This window comes from Ictidomys tridecemlineatus, chromosome 13 (genome assembly GCF_052094955.1).
Source record: "Ictidomys tridecemlineatus isolate mIctTri1 chromosome 13, mIctTri1.hap1, whole genome shotgun sequence".
Classification (NCBI taxonomy): Eukaryota; Metazoa; Chordata; class Mammalia; order Rodentia; family Sciuridae; genus Ictidomys; species Ictidomys tridecemlineatus.
In genome coordinates, this window is record NC_135489.1 from 10642941 (window position 1) to 10663723 (window position 20783).

The 20783-nt window shown below is 37.3% G+C and overlaps 1 protein-coding gene across 2 annotated transcripts in view; it reads right to left on the reverse strand.

Moving 5' to 3' along the window:
* Cdh7 (cadherin 7) overlaps positions 1-20783 on the reverse strand; it is a 128332-nt gene that overhangs the window by 72083 nt on the left and 35466 nt on the right. For both annotated transcript variants that reach the window (XM_078029908.1, XM_078029909.1), the window contains exons 3-4: positions 4570-4864; positions 666-785 (exon numbers count right to left, since the gene is read on the reverse strand). In XM_078029908.1, the coding sequence (XP_077886034.1) occupies positions 666-785; positions 4570-4864 (415 nt within the window). The remainder of the gene's footprint in view (positions 1-665; positions 786-4569; positions 4865-20783) is intronic.

Below are 20783 nucleotides of genomic sequence, written 5' to 3' on the forward strand. Positions count from 1 at the left end.
AGATATCCTAACACACTAAATAATAATTTTATAACTGAGATAACAACCCCTCTTGTTATAGTCTTATTTAATAAAAACTATTTCAGCTTAAAGCAAAACATAATAAACCAGTCATATAAATGTTCTAGTCATGCAATTTTGCACCTCATCAAAAAAGTTTCTCTAAAGCTAAAAAGAAAAATTAACTTCATTTATCAGATCAACTAATTGTTTCAACTAATTTCCCGGAGAAAACCAGCCTCTAGAATGACAAACTGAACTTACATACTATCTGTTCAATTGCTAGGCAGAGATCTTTCTGCTTGAGTTTTTAATTTTACTGCATATAATAACCCAATGTGAATTAACCAAAGGAAACAAACAAGAATACACTTAAATTTAAATAATCAAAATTTTCTTATAGACAGCAGATAGCAGTTGAAATACTTTTGAATAAATAGCATTTGTTTTATTTTTCAGGGAATTCAGATAAATGTCACAAACTATTCTTGAAAAGGCTATAACTCCTTTATGAATAATATTCTACTTTTTAAATCAAAGTCAATATATTTGGAAAAACATAATATAGTGTCTATAATCCACCCTATTTAATAAAAACAGCTTATGTTAATTCTAAGCCATGATATAAATGATAACCAAAAATTGTGCTAAGTTTCAGTTTTTACCTGTCTTGGGCTCAACGGAAAAGTACGGCTGCCCCTGCAGAATACTGTAGACCACTCGGGCGCTGTTCCCATATGTAGGGTCATCAGCATCCGTTGCTGTCACTTGTACCACTGAAGTCCCTAAGTGACAATCCAGAAACCCTCAAATTAAAAACTGTCATATGCAGCAACACAGAAAAACTCACAAAATATTGCAGATTCTACGTTAAGTTTATTTGTATTTTTTTTTCTTTTAAAAAAATTTTTATTTATTTTTGACAGCGGAATGCATTACAATTCTTATTACACATATAGAGCACAATTTCTCATATCTCTAGTTGTATCCATAGTATATTCACCCAATTTGTGTCTTCATACCTGTACTTTGGATAATAATGATCCTCACATTCCACCATCATTTATAAACCCATGCCCCTCCCTTCCCCTCCTACCTCTTTGCCTTATCTGGAATTTGTCTATTCCTCCCATGCTCCCCGTCCCTAGTCCCTAACCCACTATGAACCAGCCTCCTTATACCAAAGAAAACATTCAGCATTTGTTTTTTTGGGATTATCTTCTCTAACTTAGCATTATCTTCTCTAACTCCATCCACTGACCTGCAAATGCCATGATTTTATTCTCTTTTACTGCTGAGTATATTCCATTGTGTATATATGCCGAATTTTTAAAATCTATTCATCTATTGAAGGGCATCTAAGTTGGCCCCACCATTTAGCTTTTGTGAATTGTGCTGCTATAAACAATGATGTCCCTGTGTCCCTGTAGTATGCTCTTTTTAAGTCTTTTGGGTATAGACCCAGGAGAGGGATTGCTGGGTCAAATGGTGTAGAGATTTATTTGTAATTTTTAATTCATCCTCTTTCAAGTCATGTGAAACACTGATTTTTTAATTAATATAAACCTAGAGAGATAATAAATTCTAATAAAAACTTTGAAATCATGAAGGGATATGAAAATAGTCTGGCATAAAAATACCATTGAGGATGCATTTTACCATGGGAAAGCAAGAACAAATGGGGCTGTAATTGTACGCATCTTATCCATTAAGGGCAGGTAGCAAGTTTCCATCCAGAACAAACTCTACTAGTTTCAATTGCTGTCCAAAGGGCAGTCTGAGATGTTGATAGATGCTGGAATCTTTGTGGATACCTTAACGATGTAAGTGGGTAGAGTCAGCAGAAACCACACTTTCATTAATTACACAAAGAATGTTTGATAGATTTAATTGGATATTATATGGCTACCTTCTCTCCTTGATAATTGTTTTATTTTAAATTGTTTTTACTAAGAGATTTTAAAACAAAACATTCAACTTAAAAACTACCAAAACTCTTCCAAAAAGGAAATGCATGGTAACTTGAAAGTGGCATTACTAGTTGTTTTTCCATATTGCATGTCAAGTTTCTTCATTTTTTCATGCTGTAACTAATGTAATATGAAGAGCATTTATTCTGAACTGTTCCTTTTTTTCCCACTTGGAAAGCAACTTTCAAAATTTTAGAGAGACACACACTTACTTAGTTTATATCTTTATGTATAGATTGTTATATAATCTATACATGACAGAGAAGAAAAAGGTCCTTTATGTATTCTTTAAGGGTTTTGTTGCTGATAATTTCTAAAATACATAATTTAAATGTTTCATCTTCTTTAAATGTGTTTCTCACAGTTGTCTTTTAAAATGCTTTATAAAAGTCATTAATGCTCATTTTTACAAATACACTCCATTTTTTCATATTATAATTTACTTTATCTATTTTGTTTCAAATTGTATAGAATCTATTTAGTTATGTGTATGGAAGCATTTTTAGAAATTCAATAAAAAATTTTAAACAAAGTAATGAAAACCTGAACTTCAGTAAACTGTACTTAGAATAATAATACATTTATTTCTGAAATTTTAATTAATTTGATACATAATACATGATAGATTATATTTAATAAACACAAGCAAACATACACATTCACAAATATTTGCAAACAAATATACTTTCTATATTTATATAAGCTCTTCTGGAAAACACTGAACTGTGCTAGGGGCTTATTAGTGTTTTTTAAAAATATATAATTAGTTAATATCTAATTAATATATTTCTGATTAAGCTCTAAAAGTTTGTATTGTACAAACCATACCACTTAGTGGCTGCTATAAATGCTTAGTGAGAATTAGAAACTGCATTAAACTATGACTTGTTATACATTTATAAAACATATTTAATGTTGGTATCCATTATTCTGTGTTTGAATTTTCATATTAATCAGGTAATTTAAATTGGTTTTCAAGAGAATTCTAAAGATGTTTGAAAATAATCTTCTACAAAGAGGGGAACTTCTTTGACTCAAGCAAGTAAATAAAATAACTTGTCTCTGTGTGTAATAAGCATGCCATTTGATATTAAAATAGGCCATCATAATCAAAACCAGAAGGCAGCTTCTAACACATAAGTTCACATACCCTGAATGTACACAGCTATATTCTATAAGGAGAAGAAAATTTCAGTAAGCCACTAACACCAAAAATGCCCCAAAGAACTAGAACTGCTAAGCTGAGTCACATCCCTCAAACTCTCAAACTTTTCTGTCTTCCTAGACATTAATAATCTGAGAAAATGTGGTTCTCTTTACTCCAAAACCCCTGGAATCCTACTGCCACTCCTGTTGCTGCTGCTGTAAAGAAACAGTGGGCAGGAATCTCTTTAAAGTATGGTTTGGGCACTGAAATGCTTCTACATGTGCTAGCTCTGGTGAGATTCTGCCTCTGTGGTTCAGAATTTCTCAGGACGATTCTTCTTTCTCATTCCTTTAGCAGCTGGAGCTGGGGTGCCTCAAAAAATCTTCCCTTTCTGACAAGAATAGAAATTTAGAATCACTAAATCATGACCCTCGAAGAAAACACAGAACATCTATGCAATCTCTTTCCCCACTGTATAGTTGATGTGTCCTCTGAATGAGTGAGTGAATGAAATGATCTCTTTAAAGAACAAAACAGATCACATTGGCTAAAATGTGTTATACAAGCTCCTGTAACATATTAAATAAACATCCTCCTTAAATACCCCAAACAAGAGGACAGATATAACTCTACTGGCCTTTTGTCCATTTTCATTTTTTTTTATTTGTAAGATTGTCCACACTTAAATGACACCTTACTGAAACCAATTCCACAAGTAGCTGAATAATGGGAATTTAAGCCAGAATTTATACTATTTGCTATAGAGTACATGCTGGAAGCCCTTAAATTGCTACTTTTCCAGTAAGGAAGAACTTCCAAAAGGCCTTTGCCACAGCCCTCATTGCTCTTCTATGTATCTCTAGCTGAAGATCATTTTATCATTATTATATACTCACTATTCAATTTTCACTTGGAGAAACTAAGAAGAGTTAGTGGTGTCACACGACGGTATAGGAGGGTCCAACCACAGGCAGCACACACAGGCACTACAGACAGCTGATCCAAGTGTGAGCCTGGGCAGCCCCTGAGGGAGTCACAGTCTGGTCAGTGAACCCTGTCCTATCACCATACAAGTGTCATGGTGCTGTGTCGGCAAGGATTTTGCTTTTAACTTCTTAAGCATAATTTTAATTGCATTTTTAAAATAAATTAGCATTAAATGAAAAAGGAACTATAACTCTAAGTAGTTCTTAAAGACACAGAGATGGCTATGTAAAATGAAATATGTAAAATTCAAAAGTGTAAACAGTACTTCCTAATATTCCATACAAATAAAATAATGTATAGAATTATGAATTTCTGGTTACTAGCATGACTCAATTTTTCCCTTCATTGCAACTGATGATTGTCCTACATACACTAATGTGCTTTTATCTCTGCACCTAATAACAACTTAGTTTTCAAGACAAACTTCCTAACACCACACAGCAAAACAGTGTAGTCTTCACTTACCTACAGGAGACATTTCAGGAACTCCTGCTGTGTAAGGCCCATCCAAAAACTTGGGTTCGTTGTCATTGATATCCTGGATTTTGATGACAAACTCTGATTCAGGCTCCACGGGTTTGTTGGTGAGCCTGTCCAGCGCTTGAGCTCGGAGAGTGTAGTAGGCCTGCTCCTCGCGATCAAGTCTCTTGGTAGCATGAATATCCCCAGTGTTCTCATCAATAATGAAAATGGAACTTGCCCCTTCGCCTGACAAGATGTATTTGATGGAACCATCTCCTTTATCAACATCAGAGTGAAGCTGGTGAAAAATTCATGTGAGATGAGATTAACTTACAAGAGAGTCAGCGATATGGAGATATGTAAAAATAATTCTTATGTCAGGCAGCTGTACATGAAATTTTATTGTTCTTGGAAAGATAAGCTGAACGCTTATTGTGCACAGCAGAAAGGCTATTAGAATGTGTCATCTTGCACTTGAGAGCAAGACAATTTCATTTCTTCCTGTAAACAGTCTCATTTCCAAAGGTATTTTATAGCATTCCCACAGAACTTGTTGTAGTGTTATTTTTTATTTGATCTGTCCTTGCCAGTTTTAGCCATCTTCTTTGAACACAGCAGACATTCAGTAAACATGTATAACTAGTTGATCCCTATTCCAAGCAAAGGGATTTTTCTAGAGAACATTGGTCAATTCAATTCTAAGGCATCATTTAATATGCTTTTTAGAAAACCCCACATTCTTTGTGGGTCCCTGTCTCCCTTCCCAACCCCACACCCACACACATCCCTTTCCATGATTAACCAATGTAGATGGATGTCCAGTTACTAAATCTGTCTCCAAATCCTGTTCTGTATTTTAGAATTTGAAACTAAAAAAAAAAAAAAAAATTACACTGCTCTCTAAAGTAGGAATTTTAAATCAATACGTGCATGGGACTTCAACTAAAACCTTTCTTGAAATACCAAGAACTGCATTAGATTTGCATGATTAACCCCAGCCTTGGCAGCAGGGGCAGCACCTACTGATTTGCATTTTCTATCTGAAACTGTCCCTGCTGTATGTCGGAACATTATGTTGAACAGAGGAACCTTAGGAAACTCAGAAATAATTACACATTTTCCTGAACTCCATAACCTGAGAAACACACTACTCAATCTGTCATTTCAACAATCTTTCATCTCCTATAACTGCCATCATCCAGGACTTTTGTTAATATGAATGTAAAAACCCGATATACCAAATAACAAGGCTTTTCAGTGCCCTACAGACTCCATTTGCATTTTTCAAAAGATGAGCTTCTAAAAATATAAAATATGGGAAACCACTTAGGCAAGTGTGGGCACATTTTCTTCCCTGGTATCCATGGAAGACACTGATTTTGGCATCATGGATCTCTGTGACTTTCCCACTCCACTGTAACTGTTGTATTTATACTCTCTTTAGGATACTTAAATACCCAATTTATCCCTTGGTTTCTGTGATTTTGAGTCAGAACTAAATAATAAAATAATAAGTTTCTGTCAAGAGTTATAAACTTCTCAGGGTGGAGTCATCTGGTGGATTGTCTTGCGAAGTATCTGCTTGACATAGAGGGTAGTCATATTCTTGAAGTGCTGTGAATTAATTTCCTTAAGTCTCTCTCAGGATTACTATTATATATGTGTCTTTCTCCAATTTAAGAAGAAAGAAACATGAGAATTGTTATAGATTGGGTCATGAGAACTTAACTAGGTGTCAGGCTCTGTTCTTACTATTCTTCGTATAGTATAACATGATCCTTGGAAAAGAGAGGGACATCAAATTCTGTTATGGTTTGGATGTGACATAGATGTCCCCCCAAAGCTCATGCATGAGACAATGTAAGAAGGTTTAGAGGAAAAATGACTGGGCTATGAGAGCCTTAATCCAATCAGTGAATTAATCCCCTGTGGGATTAACTGGGTAGGATGTGGCTGGAGGAGGTAGATCCTTAAGGATGTGCCCTTTGGGGTATATATTTTGTATCTGGCAAGTGGAGTCTCTCTGTGCTTTCTGATCATCATGTGAGCTCCTTCCCTTCTCTACACTCTTCTGCCATGATGTTCTGCCTCATCTTGAGCCCCAAGAAATGCAGCTAGCTGTCTATGGACTGAAATCTCTGAGACGATAAGCCCTCAAATAAGCTTTTCCTCCTCTACAATTATTCTGGCTAGGTCTTTTAGTCATAGCAGTGAAAAAGCTCACTAGAACAAATACCATGTCCCTGACATGCCCTATTCCATTCCCAAAACTCTAATCAAGTCAAGAGGACAGTGAATGTGGACCCAGGATGGAATGTCCTGTTAGTATTATCTAAGGGATACTCAGGAATGTGTACTGGGAATCTGGAAGCAGATATCATCTGTGAGAAGTGTTCTTTTCTGAAGTTATCCTAAAGGCAATTGCTCCCTGAAATGCTGGTCAAATAAACAAAACTAACCATGTCATCAATTCATACATACATTAGACTGTAAAGGTCCTCCCTCCGTAGTAGTGACAGGAGTCAGAGCACTACCCATGTAGCTGGTGGTTACAGGCGGCCGTAGCTGGTAGCCTGTTAGTAGGTGTCAATAAACCCTGTGTTCCCCGTGCCAGCTCGGGGTACTGCCTTTGATCTCTCAGCAACACATCCCACAGGCAGCCCAAGAGCTGCTGTGGACAGCACAGCATTTCATTTAATATTCAAAACTACCCACACGATGCTACTTATAGATTTGGAAAAGCTAAGGATGTTGCCTGGGCTCATCTAGCCAGCTTTCTCCCAGCACGGGGATTATGAAAACGGGCAGGCTCCTACAAGGTCCAAGTCGCCCCTCGCCACAATGAGCTTCTGTCTGAGAGGTAGACTGTTGCCCTGGGTGGCAAGGACGTCAAGACTCTCTGCAAAGAGGAACTTAAGGACAGGGATCCTGCAGCCAGCTCTCACCTGATCACTCTCACACTGGTTTCCATCAACACACTTTTTGACTTACCAGAGGAGTCCTTTCTTGCACTACGTAAACAACAGTAAATGCAACAACCCACAGCAGCATAAGTGAGTCCTCAGACAAGTGTGAAGACAGACAAATTATTTTTAAGTTGATATGAATGTGTTCCACAACTCAGTCTCAACACCATTCTCCTAACACTGCCCCCATCTCGGCTCCTGCATCGCTGGTGACTCTCCAGTGGCTACTGATAATGGCAGTGTGAAACCTCAGGGGACTTCCAGATGACTGTAGGAATATTAGTAATACATCTTCAATCAAAGTTTCTCTACATCTCTCTCTCACCTTCAGGAATCCCACTCATAGAACCAGTCTTTAAGATTCATTAAATAATTCCTGTCAAACGACTGCTGTCTTCAAAGCAGGATGATATAATGCCCCTGTGGTTTTCCAGGTATGGGACACCCCCCCCAGAAATTACTTTCAATATAAAGCACACCTTAATCCTGTATATGAGCTTTACCCCAGACTCTCAGGTGGCATTTTTGGATGATGGTGGTATTGGTTGATCTCCATTACTGACACAGAAGAGTTTAAAAGTAGAAGCTTCAGACTGCTTATTTCACCTATCATTCAAGGATCACATAACTTTTCTATTACTTACCCTGCTCTAACACACACACACACACACACACACACACACACACACACACACACACACGACAAATCCTTTTCCAGGTGCCCTCAACTTTACCTTTTCCCCCATCACTGACAATTTTTTTCCCAGCTGGTTCAATCACCAGGCTAGTAATCACTGCCAAAATTCACAAGCAGAAAATTTCTTGGAGTCTAAACTGTGTCCTTGCAAGGTGAATGCAAGCATCTGTGGTTACAAGTGATGACCAACTTTGGAATGTTCAAATGGACGCACAGTTACCGGATATACTCAGACAGTTCATCTGTGGGACTACGACCATCCGACTACTCTTAATAGGTGGAATCAAATCCATGCTGCTAGTGAAAAGCTGCTCTCTCCCCTTGATGAAGAAGAATGCTTACCAAAGAAGAAAAGTGTAGTAACTTAGAAATATCAATGAGATTTTCAAGCCAACTCAGATGTCCCCATAGAGGCACATACATACACACACACACACACACACACACACACACACACAAACACCACACACCTTACACATCTTTGTCAATATCAGCTCTTACAAACAAAACTGAAACGTGTAACTCCACGTGGTAAAAACTTATGAACAGGAAAACAAAAATCTATAGTCCCATAATCCGTAAATGAATGGATAAACCAATGAAAAGCACAACCCCCCAAAAATATTTGAACTCTATTTGGTGCAGAGTGAGATCCACAATATTATACCTTTTTCCACATGCAGATAGTTTTTGTAAATGTTATCCTGAACTTAGTCTACAAAATAACCAAAAACCAAAAAACAAACAAACAAAATACAAAAAACTCCACTACTCTACTCATTAATCATCAGACAAAACTCAGCTTTTCTAAATTCTCTGAAAAATATTTGTCGTGACTCCAAAATAAATATTTTTATAATCTAGTAACTTTTTTTCCCAAATGAATCAACAATTGAGGATCACAGAACCACTTAGTTGATAAGGCAGAAGACAAGCAGAGGTGGAGACACAATTGGTGTGTGACTCTGACATGTCACTGTAAGCACTGTGAACAGTGAAATGCAGGAATACCAAACTGGGTGGGACTCTCCCAATCTATACAGGAAGGAATGCAGAGGAACCTTTATATGTGGCTTCAAATGTTTTTCCTAATAACCCACAAAGGTTATATCTCCTCCTGCTTGACAGAGAACTCCTCCCAATTTTCTCCACTATATCTGGTCCTTTATTCATTCTCTCTGAGCTAAGGTCCTAGTTCAATATTTTGAAAACTGACACTTGGCCTATTGGAAAAGCTATCAATTATCCTCTACTCTTAATGACTCGCATTGTCTAGGCTGTCATAATGCTTGTAAGAAAATATTTTGTTTAAATATAACAATATTCTATAATGTCCCTCACTGAATATGCTTTTTAAAAATATCAATAGTATCTTCACCGATGAGTAACAAAACATGATACTGAGGATGACAGCAACTCCCAGTTGCTCCTGAGGTTGGCTCAAGAGGACTTTAGGGGTGGACACAGAACATGGGCCTGACGGGGGGGCTGCCCAGTGGTCCTGCCCCTTGGGTCTGCCCATTTCAGGGAGCATCTGTTGCAGTGTTTAAGATCATTTTAGAACTTGTGGGAAGCAAATCTTTGCTGAGAAACTAGTTGTTTGGGGGTTATTACAAAGTAACTGGACCATTTGATCTCTTGATCTTCATTCTTTTGGATTTTGAGCATACTCATCAAATACGCTTCACTGCTCCCATGGTCAATGGGTTTCTAAGCATGGAACCCAACCTCCTGGACAGCATCTCTCTAACCCGGCTTGTCCACCACATCTCACAGTGCATTCTTTGCTCGAAGTGTCTTGGACTAGTCCCTGTGGCCTGAGCATATCAACCATGTGCATCCTTTCCAACACATGCCCCTCGTTGTCTGGCCCACTCACTGAAATCCAACTCAGCCAAATGCAAGTTCCTTCTCACTCAAGCTTTACAATCCAATCTTTTTATAGCATCTCGTTTGAATTTCTGTGACAGAATTCATTTAATTATGCTTCATATAGCAAGTCTTAACTTTAGTTGTTTTCATAGCAAATTCCTTCCATAATTTATAAACTCCTTAAGAATTATCCTTTTTATCATCATATTCCACCTTCTCCATAAACAGTGTGCTGGTATTAAATCTGGTAAGTCTATAATCCACTTTGTAAGATGGTAATTGTTGATTTATTTCAATTTCTAACATTTAGTGTTTTAATACGGCTAGGTAAAACAAAGCAAAAATGAATAAATAAAATCAAAACATCCTATATCCCTAAATTGTTCCCCTTAATCCTCTAAACTGCCTAGATGGAGCTCAGAGACCTGGTGCTGTACGCTCATAGTCACACTTGCGTGCTGTGTTTCACATTTACAAGGCTACATTCCCCAGGAGGCAGAGCCCTCATGGAGGAAGACTTGTGTTCTCATTCCTCTGTTTGTCCAGCTCTTATACAACACACACACACACACACACACACACACACACACACCCTACATACAAAGACATTGAAAGATATATGTATGTCCTTGGATGCCAGACTCCCCATGCCCTTCATTACAATTTTACCCAACGTTTATTTTGTAATTTATGATTATAAAACCAACACCAAAGAATACAGCACTGCACTGCTGCTCTCATTATTTTCTTATATCTCTTTAATCAAACATAGGCTGATATAAATGACCTGGCGTAGCACTTTTTAGTCCATTTGCCTAAAGAAAATCTGAAAATGGGAAATATTCCTCAGTCTACCAGACTGAGGTAAAACATCAATTGAATAAATGAATACAGTGTCTTGCTCACTTGCCCAGACTGGCCTGGAACTTGCAAAAGCTAGCCTCAAAACTGCCATCCTCCTGCTTTAGGCTCCTAAGTTACTGGGATTCCACGTGTGCACCAAGATTTCCAGCAATTATTTGAGTCTTTACTCTTAGCCTCCTTCTCTTCAAAAAAAGATGTAAATACATTTACCGTTGGACTTCACTAAACAATTGTGACTACTACTTAAGATAGTATGACAAAATGTAATTCATAAAAATAAATTATTATAATATTGAAATTTTAAAATTTTAAAAATATTTTTGCCTTTTTAAAACATTCTAAATTTTCATGTCACAAAGAACAATCCTGGTCATAAGATGAAAGTATTGGAAAAGGATCATACTTATAAATTTTTTAACACTAAAAATAAAACTACATTAGACTGTAGCCTTTGTCATTCTCCTCTATGACCTATGGATGACAAGGGTGGCAATAATTAGTTTTGCATTCATTTTTTTTCTTTAAGTGAGCATTGGAATAAGAAAAATGCATGCTATATAAATAAAGCTTTGCACTTCTGGTGTATTTGTGGACAAAAATTGAGAAACAATGTCAGACCAAAAATTAGTCCACTGAGCAATAACTTGATCAGTCTGAGAAAGGTTTATATTAAACCTATCAGCCAAGGCATCTAAATTGAAAGTTCTGCCATAGGTTCGCTGATTACAGGTTATTGATCCTTAAAGTTTAAAATTGTATTCCACATGTTAAAACCTTTTTAACTCACTTTTTTCAAACTTTTACAAGATTATCATCACAAGCAAAGAAGGTGGATTTAAAGAGTAATTGGCAGAAATGAAATTGCTTAAATATACACATACCAGTTTTCTTTTCTCATTATGCCTTTAATAAATATTTTCCACATGCCACTGGATGCCTTGTAATTATCAAGCTGCTGAGGAAATAATGCAGATGAAAACAAGTGTAGGAAGCATTTGTTTCCGGCTGAAGTGTTCCTAATTTATAATCATCATTGTGGTCCAGGATAATGGAATACCATTTACTTGTGAAGCATCTTCAATGAAGATGTATGGTTTCAGAAGCTTAGATATTAATTATTATACAGCATAAAAAAGAACAGAAGTATGATTGAGGAAATGCATTGGTAATTAAAAATTGTCAAGAAAATCTCATTCACCCCTTCTTTTTTTCAAAAACCAGCAACAAATAAAAAGGAAGAACTATTCAAATTTTTCTCATTCTCAGAAAAAAGTTCATAGTAATTCACTTGTGGTAGGTATTCAGACTGGGGTAGCAGTCATTCATGTAGCAGAACAGTGCAACTTCAAGGTCACTTACCAAGGAGCGGCAGGTATAACTTGACACTACACTCTGCTCCTTCCTGTGCTGTCTTGATCACCCTCAAATCCCAATTTATTCACCTGTTATAGATCCATATCTGTCAATGTACACTTGAGCTTGAATACTGAAGTGAGGATAAAATGAAATAATGCCTTTGGAAGTACTTTTGTGAAGTGAAACTTTCTATCCATATTTATAAGCTTACACATAGTGGTACAATAGATTTATCTGGATTCCTTACAGAAAACGATCTTACTTTTGTCTGAAAAGGTTGCACATCTGTGCCCTTGGTAGGCTAGCTCAGGGTGGCCCATTCAGACCAAGAGACAGAAATTCAGAAAAGCATTTACCTCCCTGAAGGAAACTCCATAGCACTGATCTCATCCGATCTCTGCCTCCTGTCTACAAGACATATGCAGCCTGTCCACCTGGCCTCAGAAGTCTGCCTGGAGTCAAATCCCAAAGGATAAAATAGAGCCTAGGCCTCCTGCTCACACCATGTGATTGGGAAACTCTAGTTGGCTACTTCAGAGCTTCTGGGCAGCACCTGACCTTAGTGATAAATTCCATGTAGTGCACCCAAATCAAGTCCCTAGAACAGCTAAGTCACCCCCCCCGCCCCCGCCCAAGGGAATAACTGTTAATTTTATCTTTGAAAATGGGCAGGTGAAACAGAAAACCTTCATTGAAAGGCTATGCAGCACCACTGAAAGTGCTGTCTGAGGACAGCATCATTTGCCCAAGTGGAAATGATCAGAAATTGAAGCACCTGTTACAGCAATTTCAAAGAACTCAAGGTCTGCCAAACCCCAAACCAATAATGAAAATCACAGGGATTGATTTTTTTTATCTCAGCAATTCATCTTCATTGCATTTTACATTATTAGAAGGTCACAATGAAGTGTCCTCTGTATTCTCAAAAAAAAAAAAAGTGTAAACATGAAAAAAAAAAATAAAAATCTACCAACAACAGAAAATTTGACCCTTTCTCACAGATCAATGAGCAGCATTGGGCTACTGCATAAACCCTATCTGAAAATTCATTTGAATGCTTCTAGGCAATAATCCTCTAGTCTTTTCCTGTCATAGCATCAGAAATAAACTAGAAGATGCTTGACACAGGAAGCAGAAGACAATCTGCAGAGGGCATCTGTAAGACCACCACAGATTTCTCCTACCTGACCCTGTGCAGAAGACAGGCACTCACATCTTTCAGAAAGCAGTGGAACAATGTTCTTGTAGTATATTCCCTGTCTTTTACATCATATTTTCTTGTGCGTTAGAAAATAGAAATGGTAATAGTGCAAATGGAAACATAATTTTGGAATCTGCATTTCGGGAAGAAAACTTAAACACTTGGGTAATCTAAAGAAAGAATTCTCTCAAGGAACTTTCAATTCTACCGTAAGGATAACTGGTCCAATCTGACCTAATTGATGCCAACATGTGGGCAAAGGGCCTGAAGAGCCTTCTCAACTCTATAGCTCCACAGAAGATCAGCCATGCCCTCTGCTGCCTGCTGGACTTCCTCACCTGTCCATTCCTACCTCCTCCTCTTCTCCCTCACAAGTGCTTGTTCCAGAATGCACTCCAATAAATTCCCAAAGGCAAATACTTGCCTCGGAGTCAGTTTCCTGTGGAAATTGCCCAGCAATGTGCACACACTGAGTGACTGATTAGTTCAGAGTCTCTCTGGGCACACTCGTGCTCACACACACCAAACTCTCTCTTCCAGAGGATGGTGACTGAGAGCAACATTTATATAATTTGGTTAGAGGTGTGTGGATCAGAGCAGCAGCAGCTAACATAGGCACCGCAGGGTGGCAAAACTCATAACAGTCACTACCCCAGGCAGACTGCTGATATTCCTTTCAGTAGACACCTGATATATTGCAATTTTACACATGTTCCTGAATGTTTTCTTATAGAGAAACTTCAACCTGTAAAGGAACCCATCCCAAGAGTGGGGGAAGATTCTCTGTGGTGTTTATCATTCAGAAAAAAGAAAAAGCAAAATTGCCTTAGCTCAGTGAACCCAGGGATTCACCTTCATGAATTCCCCCTCAGATCTGTACCCCCAGGCTGAGCATTTTATGTTACGGGGCATGATGCTCAGATTATTTCTGGGCCTTTGGAAATAATGTGTTCTGAATATTTTTAATATGTAAAAGTTCCCTGGGTCAAACCATGATATACTCAAGATAAGAACTTCTGGACTAAAAGAAGAAAAAGAAAACACAGGGTATCTCAGGAAAATGTTCCTTCACTGTACTGGTAAGATCATTTTGAAAAACAGAGAAGTAGGTTTATTAACTCGGTACAAAGGACAGAAAATGTACATGTCTTCTGACTTCTGGCAACAATGTGCTAAGAAGGTGCAAATCTTTAAAAGCATATTTCAGAAAATCTCTGGCATAATTTCAATGAACATAAAAGCTTCCTAAATGAAATGTAAACCTGGTTCACATGCCAGGGACCCTTGGTGGGGGTCTCATCTAAAAGATGGCAGGTGTAGTTAGACCATACTTCCTAGGTCATCCAGGGGGACCTAGGAAGACCTGAGAGGTGCTTTTCCTCTAAGCAAGTTATAAGAATAAATGGCAACAGTCTTTCCTGAACCCTTTTAGCCCCCAATTTCTACAACTATATTGACCTCAATTTCCTGCTTTTTTGCACATTAACAATTTTGATAGCGGTGTTTTGTTCCCTAAGGATAGAGTTTTCTATAAACCAATGTAATAAATGTACTAAAGCAACAGGAAGAAAAAAGGAGAAAGATAGTGGGGTGGGATGGACAGGCAATAACCACCATGGAACAAAGTCAACAATTAAGCCAATGCAAGCATGGATATTGTAAAAAAAAAAAAAATGTTATAATAGACATGGGATGATACCATTGGGTTTCCTGGGAGAAACTGGCTAAGGGATTCTGCCTTTGCATACATACTTCTGGATATTAACAGAAGTCCACTAGTACCCACTAGAGAACTGGCTGCATCACGGTACAGAGGAACAGGTTGAGGGAGAATGAAAAACATTGTTGGTGATTAAGATTGAGTTTTGCAAATTTGCATTTAACTTTTCAACTGATGAAGTTCTGTCAGATTCTGAAAATGTAATAGAGTTTTTGATTATTTTCTTAATAGCCATATTTATTTAACTGTAAGGCCTTTACCCCTTCTTTCCAAATGAGTACCAAACATTAGAGCTCTAATCTGCTTTCCCTTAATCCACAATACTGGGATTCAAGGTGAGTAAAACAAACATAATCATGGTTACTTAGGAGACAGAATAATCATGAAAGCATCATGTCTATATTACATAATGTGACACACCATGAGAGTCAAACAATTAGGGTCTTGTGCCCCGTGCTATCCAGTGATGGACAGCCTGAGGCTGTCACCCACAAACACAGGTGAATGGTATTATCCACTCAGTTGATAAACACATGCTCAGATCCTCACACATAATGTGGGTTATAGGAACTGCATAGGACACAGGCCGTGTGTGGAGTGCTAAGTTCCAGTTTATGGTATTGATTTAGTATAAAATAACTTCTAAAATTATAGTACAGGATTTGCATAGTCATGACAGCTTGTGAAAATCATGAGTGACTTAGAAAATGTTCAGAATGTTCTATCCTCAGGAAATCCTAAAGATGCATGTTGTAAGATTCCTTTCTTGATTTCAAAATGTCGGCTTCATAATGACTTGGGAAAGACATTTATTTCTGGGCCTTTGGAAATGAGGATCTGTGTTTGCAATTTGGTTAACATAATTCAACAGAAGAAATTAGCTTCTGATTTAAAAATCTAGGTCAAGAACAAAATATCTTTAAAGGGCATGTCAATATAATATGTTACCTAAACACACAAGAGTCAGGACAAGTACACCTACTGAAAAGGCCATATTATGAAAGGTACTTACTTATAATTTAGCTCATATCTTACACGGAAATCTAATTAGGACCACTTACAAAAGTACACACTAAGAAAACCCATATTCTTTCTCTGAAATTTACAATAACATACATTTTCTCTCTACTTCATCCTATCACTTTATGGATAGGTGGTTTAGATATACTATTCTATTTCAACTTGACCTACCCCAAACTCCTTTTTAGTAGTGTAGGGATGATAATGGTTTCCTGGTAGAGTCCTGCCATGGAGGCCTATTAATACAGAAAAATTTTCCTGGAGGGCATGAGTAAGGGCAGGTGCTTCCACTGCTGTTATAAGTGTTGCTTCCATTAAGTAAAACATTATTTGCTGTGGACTAAAAAGGTGTCAACTGATTCATCTATTTTTTACATTGCTTATGATCATAAAAAAACTGTTACTACATGGGCATGTGTTACAATATGTCATATATACAATGTAATAATCATTATAGCTGTTTAACCCTGGATAATACTGTATGAAATTATCACAGAAAATTTCCCTGACTACTTGATCAAGTCTGAATTGAAATATGACCCCTACTGATTAAAAAAGGGAGTTCCTCTATTCCTTTCTTTAACTTCATAGTTCTTTTCTGCATATTGACAATGCTTATCTAATGTTCATATTACTTTTATGTGACGGGTTAATAGTAACATCTAATAATTATTGACTATAAATACATGTCAGGCACTGTGATGAAGAGGCTTCTTATTCTTCTAATCAACTTCTGAGGTAGGCATTACTGTCCTTATATTGTACACGGAAAAATTAGGATTTAAGAGGAATTGTGTTTTTCCCCAATCTCTTAATAACTTCTAAGACACCAATTTAGGTCTTGCCAACAAGGCCGTATTTTTCACCATATTAACCTGGGTGCTCCCATTCCCTCTCCCGCCATGTCTCCTAAAAGATAACCTGGAAGATCTTGCATTCTTGCTCCTCCATATGAAAGTACTCAACAGTTAGTAAAGCAAAGCGTGAACTGAGAGCTACCAAATTTTCAGGGTTTTGTGTCTGCTGCTTCTTTGACCTCCACCCCAATCATTTGCCAATTCTCAATGTTCCCCTGTCCACCAACTCCATGCCTCTCTGTCTCCCCTTCACCTATCACTGACCTCAATCAACGTTTATTTATTTCAGACATAGATTGGCAGCATAGCAATGTGTGCTTCACAAGAAACTTGGAGTTCTTTAACGGGTGTTTCATCAGGAACATCTGTAACACACAGTGTCACAAGCTTTTCATACACTTCTCTTACACAACTACAATAATTCTATCCCTCTAAAGCTCGAAATCATGGACTGCTCCTTACTATATTCCATACTAAAGAGCAGCTTGGTATTTCATGCACCCAATGGTATGAGCTCATTGGCTATAATGTGCACCATATTATTATATACTGCAGTGAAAGAAAGATCACAGTCCTGTGTATTATAATTTGAAATGTCATTCAAACAGCGATCCTGCTTACGTAGGGTAAAGTGTGGTAAAAGACGCAATGCATAACTGATAGAATGTGCTTTTTTTTTTTTTTTGGTTCTTATCTCCTATTTCTGTCCCTAGTACTTCTTTACTCTCCCACATTCCCCCTTTTGTCCCAAGAATTCAACAGGTATGGCAAAGTGACAACACAATGCCCAGGGCTTTCCTACAATCACATCTAACATATTCCTTACTGTAATTATTCATGCTTCATATTTATCTAAAATAAAAATGAAGAAGAAATAAAAGTGTAAAGAATATACGGAGCAATAAATATTACAGGTTGCTCAAAGAAACATGACAATTGTTTCAATAAATACTAGCATTTTGTTTAGCACCATGACTGCATGTGTTTTCTTCAGAACACCTTTTCAGATTATGTTATTCTTATTTTCTTTACAAAATCTTATCTCCGTTGCAATCACACTGAGTCATAACTACTTTGGTTGTAAGTATAATGTGATGAGTTGTAAGCCATTTATCATTATCACCGTGAACAAAAACAAAAATCCTTGGCTACTTATAGCCTGGGTTGCAACACTGTAGTTTACAGGCTTTTTGTGCAACGAGAAATATTTCTGTTTTTAATGAAATGTAAGTAAGTGTATTCCTTGATATTCTTTATAGGTCTATTTCTGTAGAAGAAATGTTTATGGAATGGAGAGTGAGACACCCACACATGTCAAATGAATACTCAGCTCATAGAAGATTATTGTTAAATCCTTCAGCAGGGGCTGGGGTTGTGGTTCAGCGGTAGAGTGCTCACCTCACATGCGCAAGGCCCTGAGTTCGATCCTCCGTATCACATACAAATCATAAAAATAAATAAAAAATAAAGTTAAAAAAATTGTTAAAAAAAATCCTTTAGCACAAGTAAAGGGCTGTGTTCTTTCTTTTACTGTAGTATGTAATAATATGGTGCACATTACAGCCAATGATCTCATACCAATGAGAGAGAGAGAGAGAGAGAGAGAGAGAGAGAGAGAGAGAGAGGCAAGACAGACATGAAACGGGTGCTCTAGAGGAAGGGTAAAGGAAAAGCAACCTTTAAATCTTCAAGGTAGCATATCAGAGGTGGAATGGCCAAGGAAAAAATAGGCTTTTGCTAAGGGAAACAGTATATTGCATTCTCGGATGCTGTCCTTATATTTAATAATGCTTTTTAAAATATTGCAAAATGCTTGATGTGATCGGGTTTTCTTATGGAAATCCAGGGGGTGAGTTGTGGTGCAGGTGGAATAGTTTTCAAAGTTTAATATCTAAATGGAGTATAAACAAATTAGCGTGCTTGGAAGGATAAACTTATTCAGTCAAATGTCATGTGATTAAAAGGCAGAGCAACATTTTAAAACAAAAACTCGAAGAGAAATAGATGAAGGACTAGGAGGATTAGAGAATATAACCACAAGGGTGGAAGGGAGCTGAACTAGTTGCAATGATTCTCTAATCATTCAGTCATATTACAAATACATTAGGAAACTAGAGATGTGATTTATTGAGTAGATTCTAGAACAAACATCCAACTACTATATACATCCTATCATGTAACATGGCTGTTAAGAATTCTTTAAGACATTTTCCACATTTGTGTAGAACAGAAAGCAGTTCTTTACATAGCCCTACTGCACTGCCATGTTACCAGGGTGATTCAAACAGTGAGAGGCACAGGATGTTTGTCACCAGACTGAACAGAGAGTGGCCCAGGGAGTGGAGAACATGGTCTGGAGCCAGGGTGCTTGGGGTCTAAGGTGGGGTGCTCCTGGTAGTTAGCTAAGCTTTCTCTCCGCTTACTTTTTCATATGTAGCACAAACTCATGATAATAAGGTCCCTTCAACTTCAAAGATTAAGAGACTTTAAGAGAACATGGCTTGCAAAGCACATAATAGTAAATAAGAGGTGATTTACATAATGTTGGTTCTATTAGATGAAGAACATCATATAAAAAGGAGTGCTTCCAGATCAAACTATTTTACTAATTTGTACATAGAAATACATGAAAAGATATAGCTCTTTAGATTCATAATATTGAAATATATATACAAATATGCATATGTACATATATACAGACACATATACAAACACCCATGCATGCACACTTAAGCGTTTCATGTTTCAAATATGTACAAGTGTCATAGTATTCAGATTAAATCCTTTTTAAAATATTAAAAATGTACAGAAAAGTCATTTCATGAGACCATAAATGAAAATCCTTTAGTCAAATAATTGGAATTTCTTATGTCCGTATGTCTAAATAATATACTATTACATGCACAGTGACTGACAGTCCATATTCCAGACCTCATTGGTGCCTGTTCAACTCACCGATGCCCTCTCAAAAACAGCCCATAGCAATAAGTTTCCTACACACTCCTAAGACTATTTAATGCAAGTTTCTAAAACGGCATTTCTGACTACTTGAGTGGACAGGAAAAGAGAAGAAAGAAGAGAAAGAGAACATACAAACCAGTATATAGTAGGGAATTTGCTCTTATTTTTCACTCCCACACCTAAGATGCCAGTTCTCCATGGAGAGGCGTCAAATATTACCTGCTCACCACCAACCAGGTTCGATTACTTGTTTTCCCACCTCCTCCCATATTTAGAGGTTTGAATAGTCCATGGATGTACATCTCCGTATGGATATCCCTCAGGACACTTCAAATTCAACAGGATCAAATTGCCAGTCAAACAATGTCTCCTCTCCAGAGCCACAAACATTGGCTTTATCATTAGCTGTGTGGAGGCTACTTTGGCTGACCCTGTGATCACAACAAAGAACAAGAGACAACCTCTTTCCCCCTCCACAATCTCTCCCAACATACTCACCTCCACATTTAATTGTTAAACATCTCACAACTACTCCATTTTTCAAATGATTTTAATTCTTAATTTTAATTTTAATTCTTCTTATCCTTTTATCCTCATCCCATTACCATATTTCATGGGGAATTGGGTTTTAGCACCTAGTCATACCCCTTTAATACCAGAAGTCACGTGAAACCTGGCAAGCACCCTGAACTCTCATGACAGG